The 17,421-nt window shown below is 41.1% G+C and overlaps 1 protein-coding gene across 1 annotated transcript in view; it reads right to left on the bottom strand.

The window, feature by feature from the left end:
* mical2b (microtubule associated monooxygenase, calponin and LIM domain containing 2b) overlaps positions 1–17,421 on the bottom strand; it is a gene marked incomplete at both ends in the record, with an annotated part of 41,060 nt that continues 23,639 nt past the window's right edge. The window contains 17 exons of the mRNA XM_080027709.1: positions 1–145; positions 285–504; positions 1,431–1,504; positions 1,757–1,871; positions 2,621–2,714; positions 3,650–3,739; positions 3,857–3,930; positions 5,061–5,422; positions 6,245–6,423; positions 7,293–7,511; positions 8,077–8,198; positions 9,191–9,241; positions 10,073–10,216; positions 15,313–15,340; positions 15,571–15,861; positions 16,248–16,321; positions 17,086–17,272. Of these exons, the coding sequence (XP_079883835.1) occupies positions 1–145; positions 285–504; positions 1,431–1,504; positions 1,757–1,871; positions 2,621–2,714; positions 3,650–3,739; positions 3,857–3,930; positions 5,061–5,422; positions 6,245–6,423; positions 7,293–7,511; positions 8,077–8,198; positions 9,191–9,241; positions 10,073–10,216; positions 15,313–15,340; positions 15,571–15,861; positions 16,248–16,321; positions 17,086–17,272 (2,469 nt within the window). The remainder of the gene's footprint in view (positions 146–284; positions 505–1,430; positions 1,505–1,756; positions 1,872–2,620; positions 2,715–3,649; positions 3,740–3,856; positions 3,931–5,060; positions 5,423–6,244; positions 6,424–7,292; positions 7,512–8,076; positions 8,199–9,190; positions 9,242–10,072; positions 10,217–15,312; positions 15,341–15,570; positions 15,862–16,247; positions 16,322–17,085; positions 17,273–17,421) is intronic.

Genomic DNA, 17,421 nt, shown 5'->3' on the forward strand with positions numbered 1-17,421 from the left:
TTAGCTCAAGCTCAATTTTCCATTCTTCCCTCCGTCTCTGAGCCCGCTGTACCAACAGAAGGTGAGACTATAGATATAAATGGCTTGCATCTTCTGTTCTTTAGGGTGGATCAGCACCTTGTCCACTTTCATGACGTTTCCCATCCTGAGGATGAGGATCACCACATTATGTAGCTTTATGGAGAATGAGCCACAGACGCAAACTATCGTGGCAAAAAAAAATAAAAATGTCCGCCCCATTTCTTTTAAAACAGTGTTATACTGTATGTTAGAGAGCCCCTCACAGTACACTGTCCTGCAGCAGGCTGTGGTCTGCGGCCTGGGCCCAGTGCAGGTCATAGCCCTTGGCCAGCACCAGGCTCTCCAGGTCCCTGTCCTCGGCCCTCTCCTTCAGCCTCTGCTCGTCCAGGATGTCCACCAACATGTCCCTCCTCTCCACCGTCCTCATGATCTCTGAAAGGATCTCCTGCTCCCGCTGCAGCTCCGAGGCGCTCTTCACCGTGTCTGGAGAGAGAGAGGAGGGGTTAAAAGGAATACTTCACCCATATGGAACCGGCGTTCTATCATTATAAAATCGCTATTATAATATAATCAATGAGGTTTTTCTTCCCTCAGTCTTCCCTTGGCCCAGCTGTCCTGCTAATCCTAACCCCTACATTTTCCCATGTGTGATGTCACACATGGGAACATGTAGGGTTGAGACAGTGAGACCATAACACACTCTTTCTGCCATTTCTCAGGCTAGGATGAACCGATTTCTAAAATTGTTTGCACATTTATACAACACCGGATCTCAGAGTTCAATACACCTTCATATTTCCACCGGTGTGTGCACTGTTATGTCTGTCTATCAGATTGGCCCAATTCCAAACCAGGGCCCCCCTACATCCTAAACCACTACCCCACTCTCCCTCTGTTTTTGTGGAAGGTCCACCATTTTTAAAAAAGGTGGAATCAGCAACTCTAGAGAACAAATACGTTTTTTTTGTCAAAATCTGTGAATATCTCTTTTACGTCTTTCCAGGGAGCTAATAACATTTTATTTTTGTATTCAATATTTATCTTTGTCTCACAGGCTTATTGTGTAATCAACGTTACTCTTTCAGTGCACTTATATGGTAATGATAAAGAAGGAGATGAGAATAGAGGCGGGAGTGTTTTGTAATGTTAATCTTAGGGCGATACTGAGGATGGATCAAGACATCGGACTGACTGACGTATATTCCCATTCCCGTTTGAGGGCATAACAAATCCGCACTTTGTTTTTAGACCCTCCACCTAAATAAGTGACCATTCAAGGCCACAAGGGTGACACCACAGTGAGTGTTACTCGGGCACAGAGTTTGAGTGTGTAGGGATCGGTTTGGAATTGGGCCTCTGTGTGTGTGTGTGTGTGTGTGTGTGTGTGTGCGTGCACGTTGAACCCTGACCTTCTGTTGCCATTCTGCGTCGGAGATCTTGCTGCAGTCGGCTCTGTGTGTCCTCAAGTTCCAGCTCCTGAGCGCTAAGAGAGAGAATTAGAGAGAGAGAGAGAGAGAGAGAGGGAATGAGAGAGAGAGAGAGACAGAGAGACACAGCCAGACAGAGAGAGAGGAGAAATGGGGGTTACCTCTACTGGTGAGAAACAGTACATCGCATCTATTAAATCAAAGCTGTTTAGATTGAACATTTTCTGTTTTTTTTCTCCTCTCCGTTCAAAGTCTTTTAAAATCCACATGTCAAATCTGATGTAGTGAAGTTAGTAAGCCGTACTCACAATATCATGAGCTCAGACTCGTAGCGCGCCAGACGGTTCTTCTCCAGGACCAGCTTGAACCAGGACTGCAGGAGCTGGGCCTCGTCCTCACCGTCACACTCCGACAGAGAGGATTCTGGGAAAAAAAGATTGAGAGAGAAAGCAAAGAGAAGGAGAGGTGGAGGAAGAGGGTTTATAAAAAGAATGTAAGGATGAATAGATGAAGTTAGACAAAAGGGATGGGGTTGGGAGAGAAGAAAATAGGCAGGACAGAGAAGAAAGAAAAACATATTTCAGAATGTATCACCAATGATGTAGAGCCATTAAAGAGAAAAAAAAAATCCTACTGGATTCAAACCTCAACCCACGTAGACTCTCTCACACGAATATACTTGCACGCGCGCCGGACACACACACACTCTCACGCGCGTGCACACTCTCTCTCACACTCACGTGCACACTCTCGCACACTCTCTCTCACTCACGTGCACACACACACACACACACACATAAAAGTCCTCACTATTCACTGGAACACAAACAAAGGGCCCCCGTACTGTAAAAAGATGAGGCAACAATGAAATCTCAGTGTCTATCAGAGCCTCTGACTATATGAAGAAGCTTTTAACTAGACCCGGAGTACAAGGCAATTTGACATTTTTTTGTAGTAAATGGTCTGAGAGAAGCATGGGCAGTCCAATCAAAAAAAGAGAAGAAAGAAAGCTTTCACTGAGGGAAATTCCATTCCAGTATTGAACCACGTAGCCGGCGTTATTTTGTTAAAAGTAGCATCATTATGTCTCATTCAGGCTTCAAGGACCTTTGTAAGTTGCTGGTCTGTCTGTCTGTCTGTCTGTCTGTCTGTGTGTGTACATTGTGTGTTACCTGTCTCTCCTCTTATGATCTTTTCAATAGTCACTCCTCTCTCCTCTAGATCTCGCTGTTTCTCTGCGACCTCATCCAGTTGTCTCTGGATGGCCTGGGCGATGCAAAAACAACATTTTATTTATTTATTTACGGCTCTCGACCATAGTACATGGTATGGAGCACAACATTCAAAAAATAATAACAAAACAAAACAATGGTGCACGGCATGGGCGAAAACTAAAACACTACTTAGACAATGGTAGGAGATTTTTTTTAGAAAGGCTCCTGTTTTACCAATAACTTTTGGCTTTTCCGACCTCAAAAGCAAAATCAGTTTAAACATAGATGGAAAATTAACATAATATTTCGGCACGTCTGACATCCAAAATGACATACTCAATTGTGTGACACACATGATCAAAGGAGATTAAACGGTACCATGTATGTGAAGGGGAAAATGTACATGCTATTGTAGATTAGACAGAAGAAGGCACACTGTTTTTGTATGTAGGCACCATTTGTTTGGGAGAAAGAAGTTACTATGTCTTGTAATCAGTTCTAGAAAGAGAGGTTTTCTTCTTTTCAAATGTAATTTTTAATTGCTGGGAAAACTCTAAAAACAATATTCCATTTACCCTCAATGTACAGATTCTAGCCACTAAAAAGGAACACGGAACATAAATACACTTTCTAGCTGCTCGATGTACAATGAATATTAGGCTGAGACCAGCAGCAGTTTATTAGGCTTGGCCTTGCTTGGCATAGACTGGAGACAGATAGAAAACAGTTAGCCTGGCCATCTTTGGAGTTTAAACAATCCATTGGGGATTAGATAAAACAAGTAAACAAACAATCTTGATATGGATCCCCTAGAGATTTGTGACCAAGTTACATACCGAGCGGGATATTTCATTGGTTAGATTTGTATTTTTTTTTTTTTCTAAATCCTGAACCTTTACTTCTAATGTGGGTGAGTACAATTAAATCGAAAGAAGATTTTTTTTCCCTTCTCAAAAACAAATGAATGAAATAAAAAAAAAACAGTACCTGAGCTCTGTGAAGCCTCTTGAGCTGTTCTCTTTTAGCTTGCTCGGTCACTGTCTTCTCCTGCCTCCTCCTCTGTCTTTCTGTACACAGCTGGGGAAAAGTAGTATGGAACATTTCAGAAAACGTACACACATGCAAAATACAGCTTCTGTAGCTCTTCCCTTCAATGTGCAGCCTGTTAGCGCGTAGTTATAGTAATATGTTCACCTTCTGATTGGATGTCAGGTTTTTATCTTCATCATCACTAGATGAAGGCTGGTCCAGATTCTGTTGACTGGAGGCTAGAGCAATCAAAGAGATGAATTTAAAAAAAATCACAATAGTTAAAATGGTGGAGTCAGTGATCCCGGATAACGCTTGTTGTCAAAATCAGTGAATACCTCCTCACGATCCTCTACCTGTCCTTACTGTGTGTGTGTGTGTGTGTGTGTGTGTGTGTGTGTGTGTGTGTGTGTGTGTGTGTGTGTGTGTGTGTGTGTGTGCTGGAAAATCCAGTGTTAAAACACAGTCTATAGGCTCTGTAAACTGGCATGTTGCATGTTGTAGCAAGAGCTACACATTTTAATGAATTCAATATTTTTACAAAAAATAGATAATTAATTGGAAGAGTCACATAATATAAATATCTCGGTATCTGGATAGATGATAAATCCACTTTGAATTTTCGTATGAAAAATCTTGTATGTCTTCTGCGGCAAGAAATTGTCTATTTTGATAGGAACAAAGCCACCTTTCTTTTATTGAGGATGAAAAGGATTATTGAGGCATGTCTGTCCTTGATTGCAGTGATGTGGTTAAGTGGCATTCATCACATTAATGTCTTAAACTCCTGGACTCTGTTTTTCACTCTGCTTTAAGGTTCATCACAGGAGATGCTTATGACACACACCATTGTGTTTTATATGAAAAGGTTGGGTGGTCCTCTCTTAAAGACGTGACTCACTTTGGCATATTTTTTAACATATAAAGCCCTGACCGGGAAGCTACCACATTGTTTGACTGCAATGCTCCGAATTTCCAGGCTAGGTCTCCCCTCAATTGATCTATCAAGTATAAATAAAGGTTAAATGAAATTAAATGTTTACTTACCCTTTGTTTACATACCAGTTTACAGAGTCTAACACAACATTTCTTTCAGCGCATACACAGTAGGACAGGTAGCAGATTGTGAGGAGATATTCACAGATTTTTGACAAAAATGTGATTGGACCACAAGCATTCCCCAGAATTGCTCACTCCACTTTTGAGAATAACTATATACAATGATGGTCTCATTTGCTGTTACAGGTCATTTATGATCATCAGAGGAAAAAATAAAGACCGTCTCAAAAACATTTGAAAAGTTCCTTATAGGAGGTTATAATAGGATAACTAGGTATGTAATCTATTGATGCAGCCTTAAAGGAGCCACCTTTGTTCCTGAGGTTGGTGAGCATGTGCCTGATGTCCTGGTCCTGGGCCTTGCTCAGTGAAGCCTGCCTCTTCCTCAGCCTGAGGGAGGAGAAGAGGTTGACCCTCTTGCGGGGCAGCGAGGCCATGTCGTCGGTGAACATCCCTCCAGAGCCTCTGCGCCCCCTCAGGGACACCTGCTCCAACAGAGAGGGCAGGTCCTGGCCACTGCCCCACGGGTCCCCCCCGATAGACACCCAGCCTGCGTCACGCCGGCCCGCCACAGCAGTCTCATCTGGATCTTCAGCGCTGCACAGGGAGCTAAACCTCAGTGCTCCTTCTGACACTGGCCTGTGTTTGTGGGGCCTGTCATGTTTGGTCCTCCTGGTAGAAGTAAAACACCAAAATAAATGGAAATGTAGTTGGTACTTTTCATTTGAATTCATCCCAGAAAAATGGTTATGAAAAGGAGGCAGTTTAGACCAATGATTTAGACTTTTGGATTTAATAGGAAAGTATTGCTAACTACAGCTTTACTTTGGCGCTAGTACATGCGAGGAACATTCAGTTTGGGTTGATTGTAGCGCCCCCTCTGGACTAAAGCGGTAATGTTTTTACGGCCCCAGCTAGCTGTCCTAAAGATTGTTGCTAGTGCGTGCCTGCGCCGTGTGCATTTGTTTGGAAGGCAAGTGAAAGCCATGAGGGGTAGGATGCATGGGGATGAGGTAATGTATTTATGTGACTATGTCAGATTCAAAATGGCAATATGACGATGGTAAAGCAAAGTCGACTTTGATTTAGAACTGTTCCTAAAGGCAGGCTCTTCTGGTCTGCCAGCTGTACATCGTTTGGTCTGAGTCGGTTGGGATTCGGACCCGAGCAAATGCACTAATAATACTCTCAAATGAGTGAGACCAACACTATTAAAATAAGTTGGAGCCAAGCCTAGTGATTAAGTTCAATCAACTATAATACATGATGTTAACATAACCCAAGTACATCAAGTTGGACTGACAGAATTGCTTAATGTTGGAAGAAAGACAAATATTATTTTTGAGTAGTTTTTTGCTTAGGGTCTTGTTTTGCTGATACTGTGTAATTTATGATCATCGGAGGAATAAATTAAACGGCTTCCCAAAACATTTCAAAGTTCCTGGTAGGAGGGTTTGAAACTGAAATGAAGAACAAAGTATTTTGTGTACACACATTGTGACTGCAGTGTTGGAGGTGCTGTCTGGATTGGTCACACTGAACCTCCTCCTGAAGGCATTGGCTATGAGCGTGAAGGTTGAGATGGCTGGGTTGGTGGAGGCTGCTGCTGCTGCTTCACTGTCCTGGCCCAGCTCCGACCCAGGCTTATCTGCTTCTGTCTCTTCTGCTTTAACCTGATAACACATCAAGGAGGACAGGAAAAATGTGCTCAACATAATGTGGAATTAACTCCCCCCTTATCTGGCTCACATCACTGCCTTTGGACCACTGCATTAACACTGTACAAGGAAGGAGCTAGTGAGTGGTAATAGTGCTTATTTTCGTCAGAATCTGTTGATGTTGAGAAGTTGATACAAACGTGAACATTGGCATGAGCAGTCTCCATGGGTCACTTGAGGAGAACATTGTCCCGAGACATTTGAAATTGTGAATTTGAAAATTTCTCCTAGAAATTTATTGGGTTTTTTTCATCTATTTATAATTTTTTATTTTAATTTTATGTCTTTTCTTGTGGAGATTTTCATTTCACGCTTGTAGCACAAATTGAAAGATTGTAGCACTTGGCCACTCCACTATAAAGAGCAGCAGAGACATTAACACACAGGCTTATTCTTCACCTCTTGAAACCTGCACTAAAATAGTAAAAGTCAATACTTGATATCAAAAGTTGGGTGTCTCAATACGCTTATTAAGAAAATCTGATTGGAAATACATACTCGTAAATATTATAAAACATAAGTTTAAAATAAATGAATAGCTTTTTAACCGTCTAGACCGTTTGACAGGACTGTGTGGGGGCGTGGCCGTATCAAACGGTCTACATGGCATCAGTCACTGTTTTGATAGAACGTTCAGGCCGAGAACTGCTGTGATTGGTTCAAAAATACTTAGTTTTATCGGACTTCAATGACAATATCTTTCATTTGGATGGATGAATACATTATGCATGCCTAACTCTTTCCAAATGCAACTAACTGCCCAAATGACTTGGTTACAAGGAGAAAAACGGATGATTTGCACTATAATAAATGAAGAACTCTACCTGTTCCTGGTGTGATTGTGTGTTGTTGCTGTTGGTTTTAATGGGACTGTCCTCTGGTGTGGCCACCGTGTCCCAGTTCAGAAGCCTCTCTTTGTCAGAGAGAGATAAGACCAGGCGTTTCTTTGGGCTGGCCGTCTTTGTACTCTCACTCTCACTCTTCTCCCTCTCCTCTGAGGCATTCTGGGTATTTGCTGATGTCGTCGAATTGCTGTTGTAATTCTGAGAGAACAGAAACTCTCGTCAGTGAATGAAAAAAAGCCTATTTGCAAACACAGTGGCTGCATTCCGATACAACACCCATACTATCTACTATTTAGATATTGGTAGAAAATAAGTTTTAGGATGTCCCGATTCTTGTGGCCAGATTAAGTATGGTTAGAAATATCCGGATGTCTACTACAACCGGCCAAAATGTTTAGTGTTGAAAACAGCATCCTATTTGGGCGATTCTGACGCACATCCAGAAGTGACGTCACATCGACGGAGCCAACATATGAAAACAAACAGGGATGCGACGGATATATAAGCACGAGGCAAGATCGAGGCGCAATGTTATGATGAAATAAATAAGTAAAAGTATCTCCAAAGTGTATGCCTACTGCATCCTAACTAGATTATTTTAATGGTCAGATGTAGTATGTAGAATAGAAAAAAGAAAGAGTATGCAATTTGGAACGAAGGGTTTGTTATATGAAAAGGATCAAGGCAATGGCAATGAATTATAATTAAGACATTGCTTTATCTCTGGTCCTGTTGTTATAAAATACAATTCCACGTAACGTACCATTTCCTTTCCCGATGAAGTGATTTCTTCAAAGTCAGATTCGGCCTCTGGTAAAGTCTCTGGTCCTTCTTTGTCCAGCGGCCAGCCCTTCTGGAAGTGCTTGATGAATATCAGAGGGAATGCTGTAAGGAGGGCAGAAAGGACACTCTTAGAAGTTGCTTTGAGATCTAGTTCACGTCAATGTGGATCTAAAAAATTTTGCTTATTGTAATCGCATTTTATAATTGTATCTACAAAATGAATGTACATGTCTTGGACATTATAAATACTTAATTTTGTATTTTTCAATCTCAAACATGAATATATTTTTTGGAAAAAATCAGTTGTTCAAAAACAGTACATTTTCATGTCATAGTATGCACAGCACAAAAGATACATCTGACGGCTGGATTCCATTCAGATGCTTTAGTTTGCTCCACTTGTGCTTTCCCTAATCTGATTGGTCAGTTACACCACTGTAGTTTACATGTGTAACAACGTCATCCTTAACTGAACCGAAGCAAAGTATAAAATGGGTGATGCAGTTTTTGTTGGGGTTGCATTAACAATTGTTGAAACAGTTTAAGATGATAAAGAAAATACTTTTAAAGCATGACTGCTGTCCTAGTTTTATCTGAGCCTTTGAGAAAGAGCATCCTCTTTGAAAGAGAAGCATGCTGACCTCTTGTGGTGTACATGCTGCATTACAGCTATGTTCATTTCCTTTCTAACCTCAGCCACACGGACACTGTACACTGCCCTATCTCGTCTCTCTGTTATGACAGTTGATTCAGACATAGACGGACATACATACACACACACACACACACCTGAAGAGTTTGACAACCAACTGCTTAGCACTCTAAGATTTATATTAACTGTAGCTGAGGCTGTATGAAAACATATGAATTAATACCCATATGAAATGGTTGAACATGATTTTAAATAAGTCTAAGCATGCAGAAGAAATTCCAAAGATCAAGCTCCCTCAAAAAACGAATGACACTCTTGTTGTGAGCCAAAACGGACAATTCCCAAACCTATAAACGGAGCTGCAGTGACTAACCGGAGGAAAGTTGAATTGAAGAGGGGGAAAGCAATGCAGTCTGACAAAATAAAAACCTGAGTCACTTACTGGCTTTGATCTTTCGTTTCCATCGAGTATTCTGTTTGGTGTTAGAGTTATCTGCAGAGATGGGAGAACAAAACAAACAGACAGGCAGACTTACTTATTATTGTTATTATTATTATTCATTCACATATTGGTCTATAAACCGTGGGTTCAGCAGAATTGCAGATTTACAGAAAAGTTAACATATATGGCACAACTGCAGGGTTGGTGGTTCGATCCCCCGCCTCCCCACCACATGTCAAAGTGGGCAAGACAATGAACCCCAAATTGTGAATGTATAACCTGTATAAATAAAAGTAAAAAAAAAAAAAGAAGAAAAGAAAAATAGAGCCCTAGTGGACTTGATGATTTGACAGTGTGTCAGCCCTAAGCCCTCACAGACTTAAACACATCTGTGAGGGTGGACAATGCGATTGGGCCATTGTGTCACACTAACATATAATAACCAGACAAGAGAATGTGCAGCACTCACTGACTACAGTACACGGCAATGCAGAAACTTTAAAAGCCAAGACTAACTTAACAAAGTGAGAGCATCGTTCCTTCGTGTGTACGGACAGACTGCCGAGCCAAGCTAAACTGTTGTGTGTGGGAGAAAGCCTGCAGTATGTCAGCCGCACCCTGATCTCCCAGACATCAACCAGGGTGAAAGGAACGCCAACACAAACACTCACACACATATGAAGTCGGTCTACCAGTTAAAAGTTCACTCAGTTTAGGATCGTCCCTCAGGGAGTATCAATAACACAAAGAAAAATACATTGGTGCAGCACAGTACTTTTTTTTAAAAAGGGTGCAAAGAGAGGATTACTTCCAGATACAGCCTTTACGCCCAGTGCTGTATATTCTGGCAGAAGCATTCAGTTGTGCAGGAGCCACACTGACCTTTCTCCTGGCTGTGGCCCTTGGCCCCTGTTGTGTCTTGGACTATACAGGAAACATCTAAAGCATCATCAGCCATCTCCATGTCTTCAGGGTCTCCTCTCTGACCATTCTCAACCTGGTCCGAGTGCAAACTGGACCCATTATCTGTAGGGTAAAAAACAACAAGGCGTGGACATTCAGTTTGAACCAGCTTTGAATTAAAAAGGTGTAGTAAGCGATTCTGGAGAATGCTTGCTGTCAAAATCTCATTTTGTCAATATCAGGGGATATATCATGATACGCTACCTGTACGTAATGTGTGTGCGCTGAAGAAGAAAAAATCCAGTGTTAAGAAACGGCCTATAGGCTCCATGAACGGGGTATTGTCGCTAGCGTCGGTTGGCCCCCTTTGTTTACACACCCTTTGTTCACACACTAGTTTACAGAACCTAGGCTGTGTATTAACACCATATGTTCTTCAGCCCGCGCACAATATGGACAAGTCGTAAGGAGATATTCACTGATATTGGCAAAGTGATTTTGACAACAAGCTTTCTCCAGAATCGCTGCCTCCACCTTTAATGGTAACATCATTTGCATTCAAAGTCGACTAGCATGTACAGTAGCTCATTTCATGCATCGTCTTGCAAAGCCATTATTACACCCGTTGTGGGCTATATTATCTGAAACAATCATTGTAGCATGGCAGAGAATGGTTGGCACTTGGCAGGTAACCAAACAAATATATTACTTATGGCCGGCAAACAAAATCTTCTAATATACTTTTTTTTTCTTTATCCAGTCATATAGCATTCCATTGACATTAATGACTTTACAGTAGTTTCCACTTCTGAGAGTTACACATGCTGCTTAAAAGCGCATTCCAGCAGTACAAATGTTCACATGTATTTACAACACAACAAGCACACGATAAAACACAATGACATGTTCATGTAACAGTACTCACAGAGTAATGAAGTCAACATTGTACACATGGTGATTCCACTTGGCCACAGCACAGAAATGAAAGCAGCTCGATACAACCTTTGTATGCAGTATATGTCTGCCACGAGAGAGCTTTAAAATGCCCTCCGCTACATGTCCGTCAGAAAAAGACTTACAGTAGCCACAGAAGAGAAAACAACTTTAAACAGAAATCTGCATAGATACCACACCCAGAAGAAAGGATAGATTAGAGCCACCATAGCAGAACCCAGGAGGAAGCTGGCAGGATTCACTTCTATTCTGTTCAGGTTGAGGTGTTGTTCAATCGTTCAGTTTGATTACAGCTAAGCTTTTGTACCGGTATATATCAAAATGTTTTTCACAATACATATTCTCTTTTTTTTTGCAGCAAGGCAATAGAACTAACATTTGTACACTGTGCAAGCATTTTATTTTGGAAGGAGATATGGGCAAAGGTTGCTCATAACTAGTTAGCTTAGCTCAAATAATGGTGGTCAATGGGAAGTGGTAGCCTGCCTGCTCCTTCAGTCAAAAAATAGACTTTACAACATCATTAAAAAAGCCCTCTGTGCTTCCCATTGACTACCAGTATTTTTGATTAGCTAAGTTAGCGATAAGCGTCATTTACCCATGTTTCCTTCAAAAATTCACACAGTTAAAGGAATGGTTTATGTCGCCTTGTCTTGAACCAGAGAGTAAGGCAACAAGCCAAAAATGTTGAACTATTCCTTTAAGAGCAAGCTAGTGTGTGCCTCCCCTTTGATTCTGTTGCATACTATATAAATTGTTCAGTTTCTTAACCAGACGCTATACAAAGCATGTGTTATTTGATGTGTTAACAAAAGCTGGGGTTGTGAACATGATTGGTGTGGGTGATGTTATGTTCCATTTAGCACAAAGGGGGGAGGAAAGGATTTGCTGTTATGGAGGCATTTTGAACAAGTTGTCAACTTTGCGGTTCAAATATATCAAACCGTTTCGCAGAGTAAATTATGATAGTAGGCTACGACACCGAACGCCAACTGTTCAAATCGTGTCAAAGCTTCAGTTTCTTGGAATTGTTTTCGAAAAAACTGTGTTGGCAATAAAACCACGAAGCAAAATTATTTATGTAATCAAATTTGATTTATTTTTGGAATATATTTACAGCTTATAAATATCATAAATTAAGCAATTTTTACAGTAATTATAAATGTGGAAAAAAATAAACATTAACAAGGCTCGCAGGCTGTTTCATGACTTCTTCTAGACAACTAAAGAAACATACAGAATACAGCCAAGACAAAGTATCTGGCAGTGTGCAAAGAAAGCTGCTATGGTGGGGAGGGGGGGGGGGAGAGTGGCTGATCTCCTGAGCAAAGCCTTAAGAAGGGCATGAAATAGATCTGGACAGGGGCTCTGTGGGAACGGGGCCTCCTTCTGAAACAGAGGGAATCAAAGACAGACCCACAGACAATGTGGACACACACACACACACACATATGGATGTGTTACTGTCAAATGGGCCTGATGCTGATGATACGTCACGAGAGAAAGAATACGTTCAGGGGGCATTCCAATGGTTTTTTTGTGTTATGGAGGAACACAGCAAATCATGAGTGTTAGTACGGGTAGAGTAACAAACTGAAAAACAAACAATCCAACTTTAAAGGTGCTACGTGTGCATGGTTTAAGCATGGCGTCTAAAGCTTCCAACAACCTCTACACTAAATATTTTGCGATGCGTGCCGACGTCAGATTCAGAAACCTGACTGCTGTGGTCCGTTTTATGGCATTTGCGCTATTTCAAAATAAAAAAGCATTAGCCTATAGCTGTATGATATGACTTATTGTCAACAATTCCCATGAAAAGACCAATACACAAAACAAATAGTCAATTCAAAGTATTGTTGTGATGCAGGCTAGCTTATTCCTCTGTGCATATAACTCCATTGTTGTCCAACACTAAATATGCTTGGGCGAACTGTGCGTTACAGTCGCAAAGGAAAGGTCAGACAAAATTATAAAAAAACAACAAGACTGAAGTAACGCTAACTTGACCTGAATTACAATGCTACATGCTAATATGATGTTTATTTAAGTTCACCATCTTAGTTTAGAGTGTCTGATAGATTCAGAGATGTTTAACTGGACAAGTGGAGAGTTTGACTGACTGGTATTATGCCAGATACATGGTAAAGAAATCAACAAAAGTGTGTGGGCTTCATTTGAAATGTGGTATTATTATTATTATTATTATTTAAGGATAAATTACAATACTGCACATAACACCTTTTTCTAAGGACTGCATGCTGTACTCTGGAATCATGCTGGTTTGTGATTAATCTGGTTAATCTGGGTTAGATGTTAGAGGTGAAAGAGGCGGGGCTACAGAGACAGCCCATGCAACAAGCAAACAGGACAAGATTCTTCTTATTATGACCGAAGCGGACAATCGTCACCTTCCCCACTGCTGGCAGGCCTCAGACAACCAAAGGGTGCAGCATTGGAAAGTTGAAACAGACTGAACACAGTGAAGTGAACAAAAACGGGAAAAAAATAAAAATAATTTGGAATAAAAGAAAATGAATGAGATGAAAGGGGAAAATGGAAGATGAAAAGAAAACAGAGTGCTGAGAATTAGAGATTGGCATTGAAGTCATCACAACAAAACACAACTGCCTACTAACAGGTCAGTGCTTCAGCAGTGCATTTCAAGAATGTACCTCTTATTCCGCCCACTACTACATTCACCTCCTGAATCATTTACAACACAGAATATGAAAGAAAATAAATGCAAAACTGAATTATTTTTATTTTTTTAAAGTGAAATATTTTCCACTGTGTGGGGAATATACAGTCTTTCTTAAAGCAAATGTGCCCACCTCCCAAAAAAAAAACAGTCATAAAGGATTATATATAAGGCTACTTGTTTTTGGCTTGTGCTGATTTGTATACAAATAACAGATATTGTATAAAAAAAAGCAGCAATCGGTCTAACACTAACATTTCAAATTGCTTCCAAAGCAATCTTGACTTTTCAGTTGCAAACATTCACAGATTTGAAAGTTAAAACACGGGTCCACTTGTGACTAGCAGAACTAAACAAATCTTCCAGCAACTCAAAGTGAAAAACGTATTTTTTGTTTTGGGGTTCTATAAATAATGAGCCCCAAATATATAAGAAAGTAAAGTCAGTCAATTATACTTGACAAATACAAAGTGAAAAAAACAAAATAAAAAAGTATTTCAATGAAATTATATAATAAAAAAATTAAATAAACAACAATACTGTTTTGGCATTTCCATTGCCCATCTCTTTGGCGCAGATTTAAGGTGCAGCAGGCGATATGCAGAGTTAACGTAAAAAAAAACATGGCAATCACTCACTCACTGACATATCTCTTCATTCACTAAAACAAAACCAGGCTGTTCAGATGGCTTTTAAGGTTAGTTCAGAAGGGCATGTTCCAGGTCACTCCACTGTGGTTAAATGTTCTTAACAAAGTATTGATCACATGATATCATCAACCCTAACCCCTTGAAAGCCTGCCTGCCTGGATTGCGATATGGGAAGGCAATCGCATCGTTTGACAATCTAATTTAGTTGCTCTGAGCCAGACAAGATGACTGGGAGCAGATCTTTAAAGAGACGTTTCACTGTCCTGTTACATATCATCTGGAGACAGCTGGGCCATGTCAATGATATTAATATTCTCTTTACAGTTTAAAAAGGGAGCCTGGAACATGGCCCATGTTATTCAGAGATGCAGACAGCAGGGCACAACACCAGGAGTCAGGTGGAGACAGTCCACAAAAACGTACCAGGAGAACTGAGCTCCTTACCAGGCCTCTGCCCTTAACCTCAGCTCAGCACGTCCCATTTCAAACTTAAATGCACCTTATAACCACCTGTGATGTCCACTGTGACTGCAGGCTGCATACAGACAGCAGCAGCTAATCGAGGTGAAGCACTTTTTATAGCAAGCGTTTAAAAGTGAATATCTCCTCACGTTCCGCTACCTGTCCGTAGTCTGTGTCTGGGGTGTGCGCTGCAAAGAAATCCAATGTCGATACACAGCCTAGGTTCTGTAAACGGGCATGTTGCTAGCTACGTCCGTGGGCCCCTTTGTCAACATACTTGACCAGTTTCCAGAGCCTACTAGGCTGTGTATTAACACTGGATTTTCTTATTTTTCTTAGCACACACACACACAGGATGGACAGCTAGCTAGATGGTGAGGACATATTCACTGATTTGGACCAAAAGGTGATTTCATAAACAAGCTTTCTCAAGAATGATTGCTGACTCGTACCTTGAGTCGCTTCATTAAACACTTGGGACTTCAAAAACACAAAACCAAAAATGGACATGCACACTTTGGAATGTAAGGAAATACATATAATATTTGGTTTTGGAAAATAATACACTTTTTGGAAACCACTGATTCATCCATTATGGGCAGTGTAAGAGTAAAACATCCTGCCGTATCTTTTACAGTGATCTGGCACAAATGGTTACTCCCCTATGTAAGCTGCTGGTCCAGCCCAGGCTCCTGGTAGATCTGTCCCACCATGTGATGCATCATGCAGAGCAGAGGAGCGCCCAGGCTCAGCAGCTCAAACATGGACACATAGTCATGGGAGCGGCTCCTGACGTGGGCCCCCACCGCAGACACAGACCCACACACACTTCCATAAAGCCTCCGGGGCCACACACACACGGCCCGGCTGGCACGCCTGGGCCAGCTCAGGCCTCGCCATAGCAAGGAAACCAGGGTACCTGGGGGTTGGAGCTGGACGCTGCCCGCCACCGCCGCAGAGAAGCTCCTACTGTCCAACGACGTGACGTGGCTTGGGTCGTCCTACACAAAAGAACAAAGGGGTTAACATAAAATAATGATTTAGCCAATATCAAAACAGAATGGCTTTTTAGAGAATAGGTTGGATACATTTTGTTTGTCATATAATATAACTATGAAGCTGCTTTGTAACGTATTTATATATTAAATGTATGTTCGTTTTTAAGGATGAAATTGTATGCAAACTATGGAATTGTTGTGATTTCAAGTTTGTATTTGTATATTATAAATGTTTGGTTCTTCAGTGTTTGAGTCTGGAAAAGAGGGTTTGATGTTCTGCACCAGAACAATGGAAATGAAAAATCATTAGGTGTGTCTGCTGCAAAAGTGTCTGGTAGTCCTGCATACTGTGCGTATTGTATACTTTTTCATGTGCAGTGTTCCCCTACCATTCTCCTCTTGAACCTCCCCATGGGAGTGCTGGACTGGCGCTGAGCATAATGCATCTTGCAGTAGAACTTTGCTGTAAAAGGAAGCACAGACATACTATTTAGAATCCAGTACAATAAAAAGAAATCTCCTTAAAATGACAGATTGACCAACAAAACAATATTTCCACATAATCCGTTTATTAGCAGCAACATCAAAACTAAAACTAGGCCTCAAAAACAAAATCCGAACATTCTCCGATTCTATTGATAGTTTACTAAATCTTGTTTGACAAAAGTGAAACTAATATCTGTTCCGCTGCCGTGGCAGAGCAGAGACGGGCTAGCCCTCCACCAATCAGATTGATCAGACTGAAAGACTGATCAATCTGATGCTTCTAATATTAGAATTATGTAAACGTTCATTTTTTTCCATAATTGAAATCAGAAAGTGAAACTAGAATTTACATATTCTAGATTCATTATACACAAAGTGAAATATTTCAGGATTTTTGTTTTTACTCTTGTTGATGACGGCTTAAAGCTCATTATACAAACAAAAACCCAGCATCTCAAAATATACATATACACACAAGATGAAAGCTGCTATCAAAAGCAGCCTGGGCTTCCAAAACAGTTTGGGTAAGGGTAAAGTAGGGTAGAGTAGGGTACAGTAAGGTAAGGTAGGGTAGGGTAGGGTAGAGCAGGGCAGGGTAGGATAGAGTAGGGTAGGGTAGGGTCGGGTAGGGTAAAGTAAAGTAAAGTAAAGTAAAGTAAAGTAAAGTAAAGTAAAGTAAAGTAAAGTAAAGTAAAGTAAAGTAAAGTAAAGTAAAGTAAAGTAAAGTAAAGCAACGCGTACCCTCCTGTGAGTCGAAGGTGTGCCCTCCCAGACGCAGCGTGCAGTTGCAGACACTGCAGCGGAAACACTCCCGGTGGAAGAAGTAGCCCTCTGCGCTCAGACGCTCCATCACGTACACACGCTTGGTGCAGAAGTGGCACATGTCGCTGCCGCCCAGCCCGGGAGCAAAGTCCTTACGCAACACACACTGGGAGAAAAGAGAATGACCGGGAGAAGGTTAGAGAGGAGGCACATGATACAGCCTTCCAGAACAGGTTTTTTTTGTTGATATTCTGAGATGCCTGCAAAAAAAAAAAAAAGTAATCCAAACATATTAGTGACATGGTTTTGAAGGCG

The sequence above is a fragment of the Ammodytes marinus genome, assembly GCF_949987685.1.
Source record: "Ammodytes marinus genome assembly, chromosome: 5".
NCBI lineage: Eukaryota > Metazoa > Chordata > Actinopteri > Uranoscopiformes > Ammodytidae > Ammodytes > Ammodytes marinus.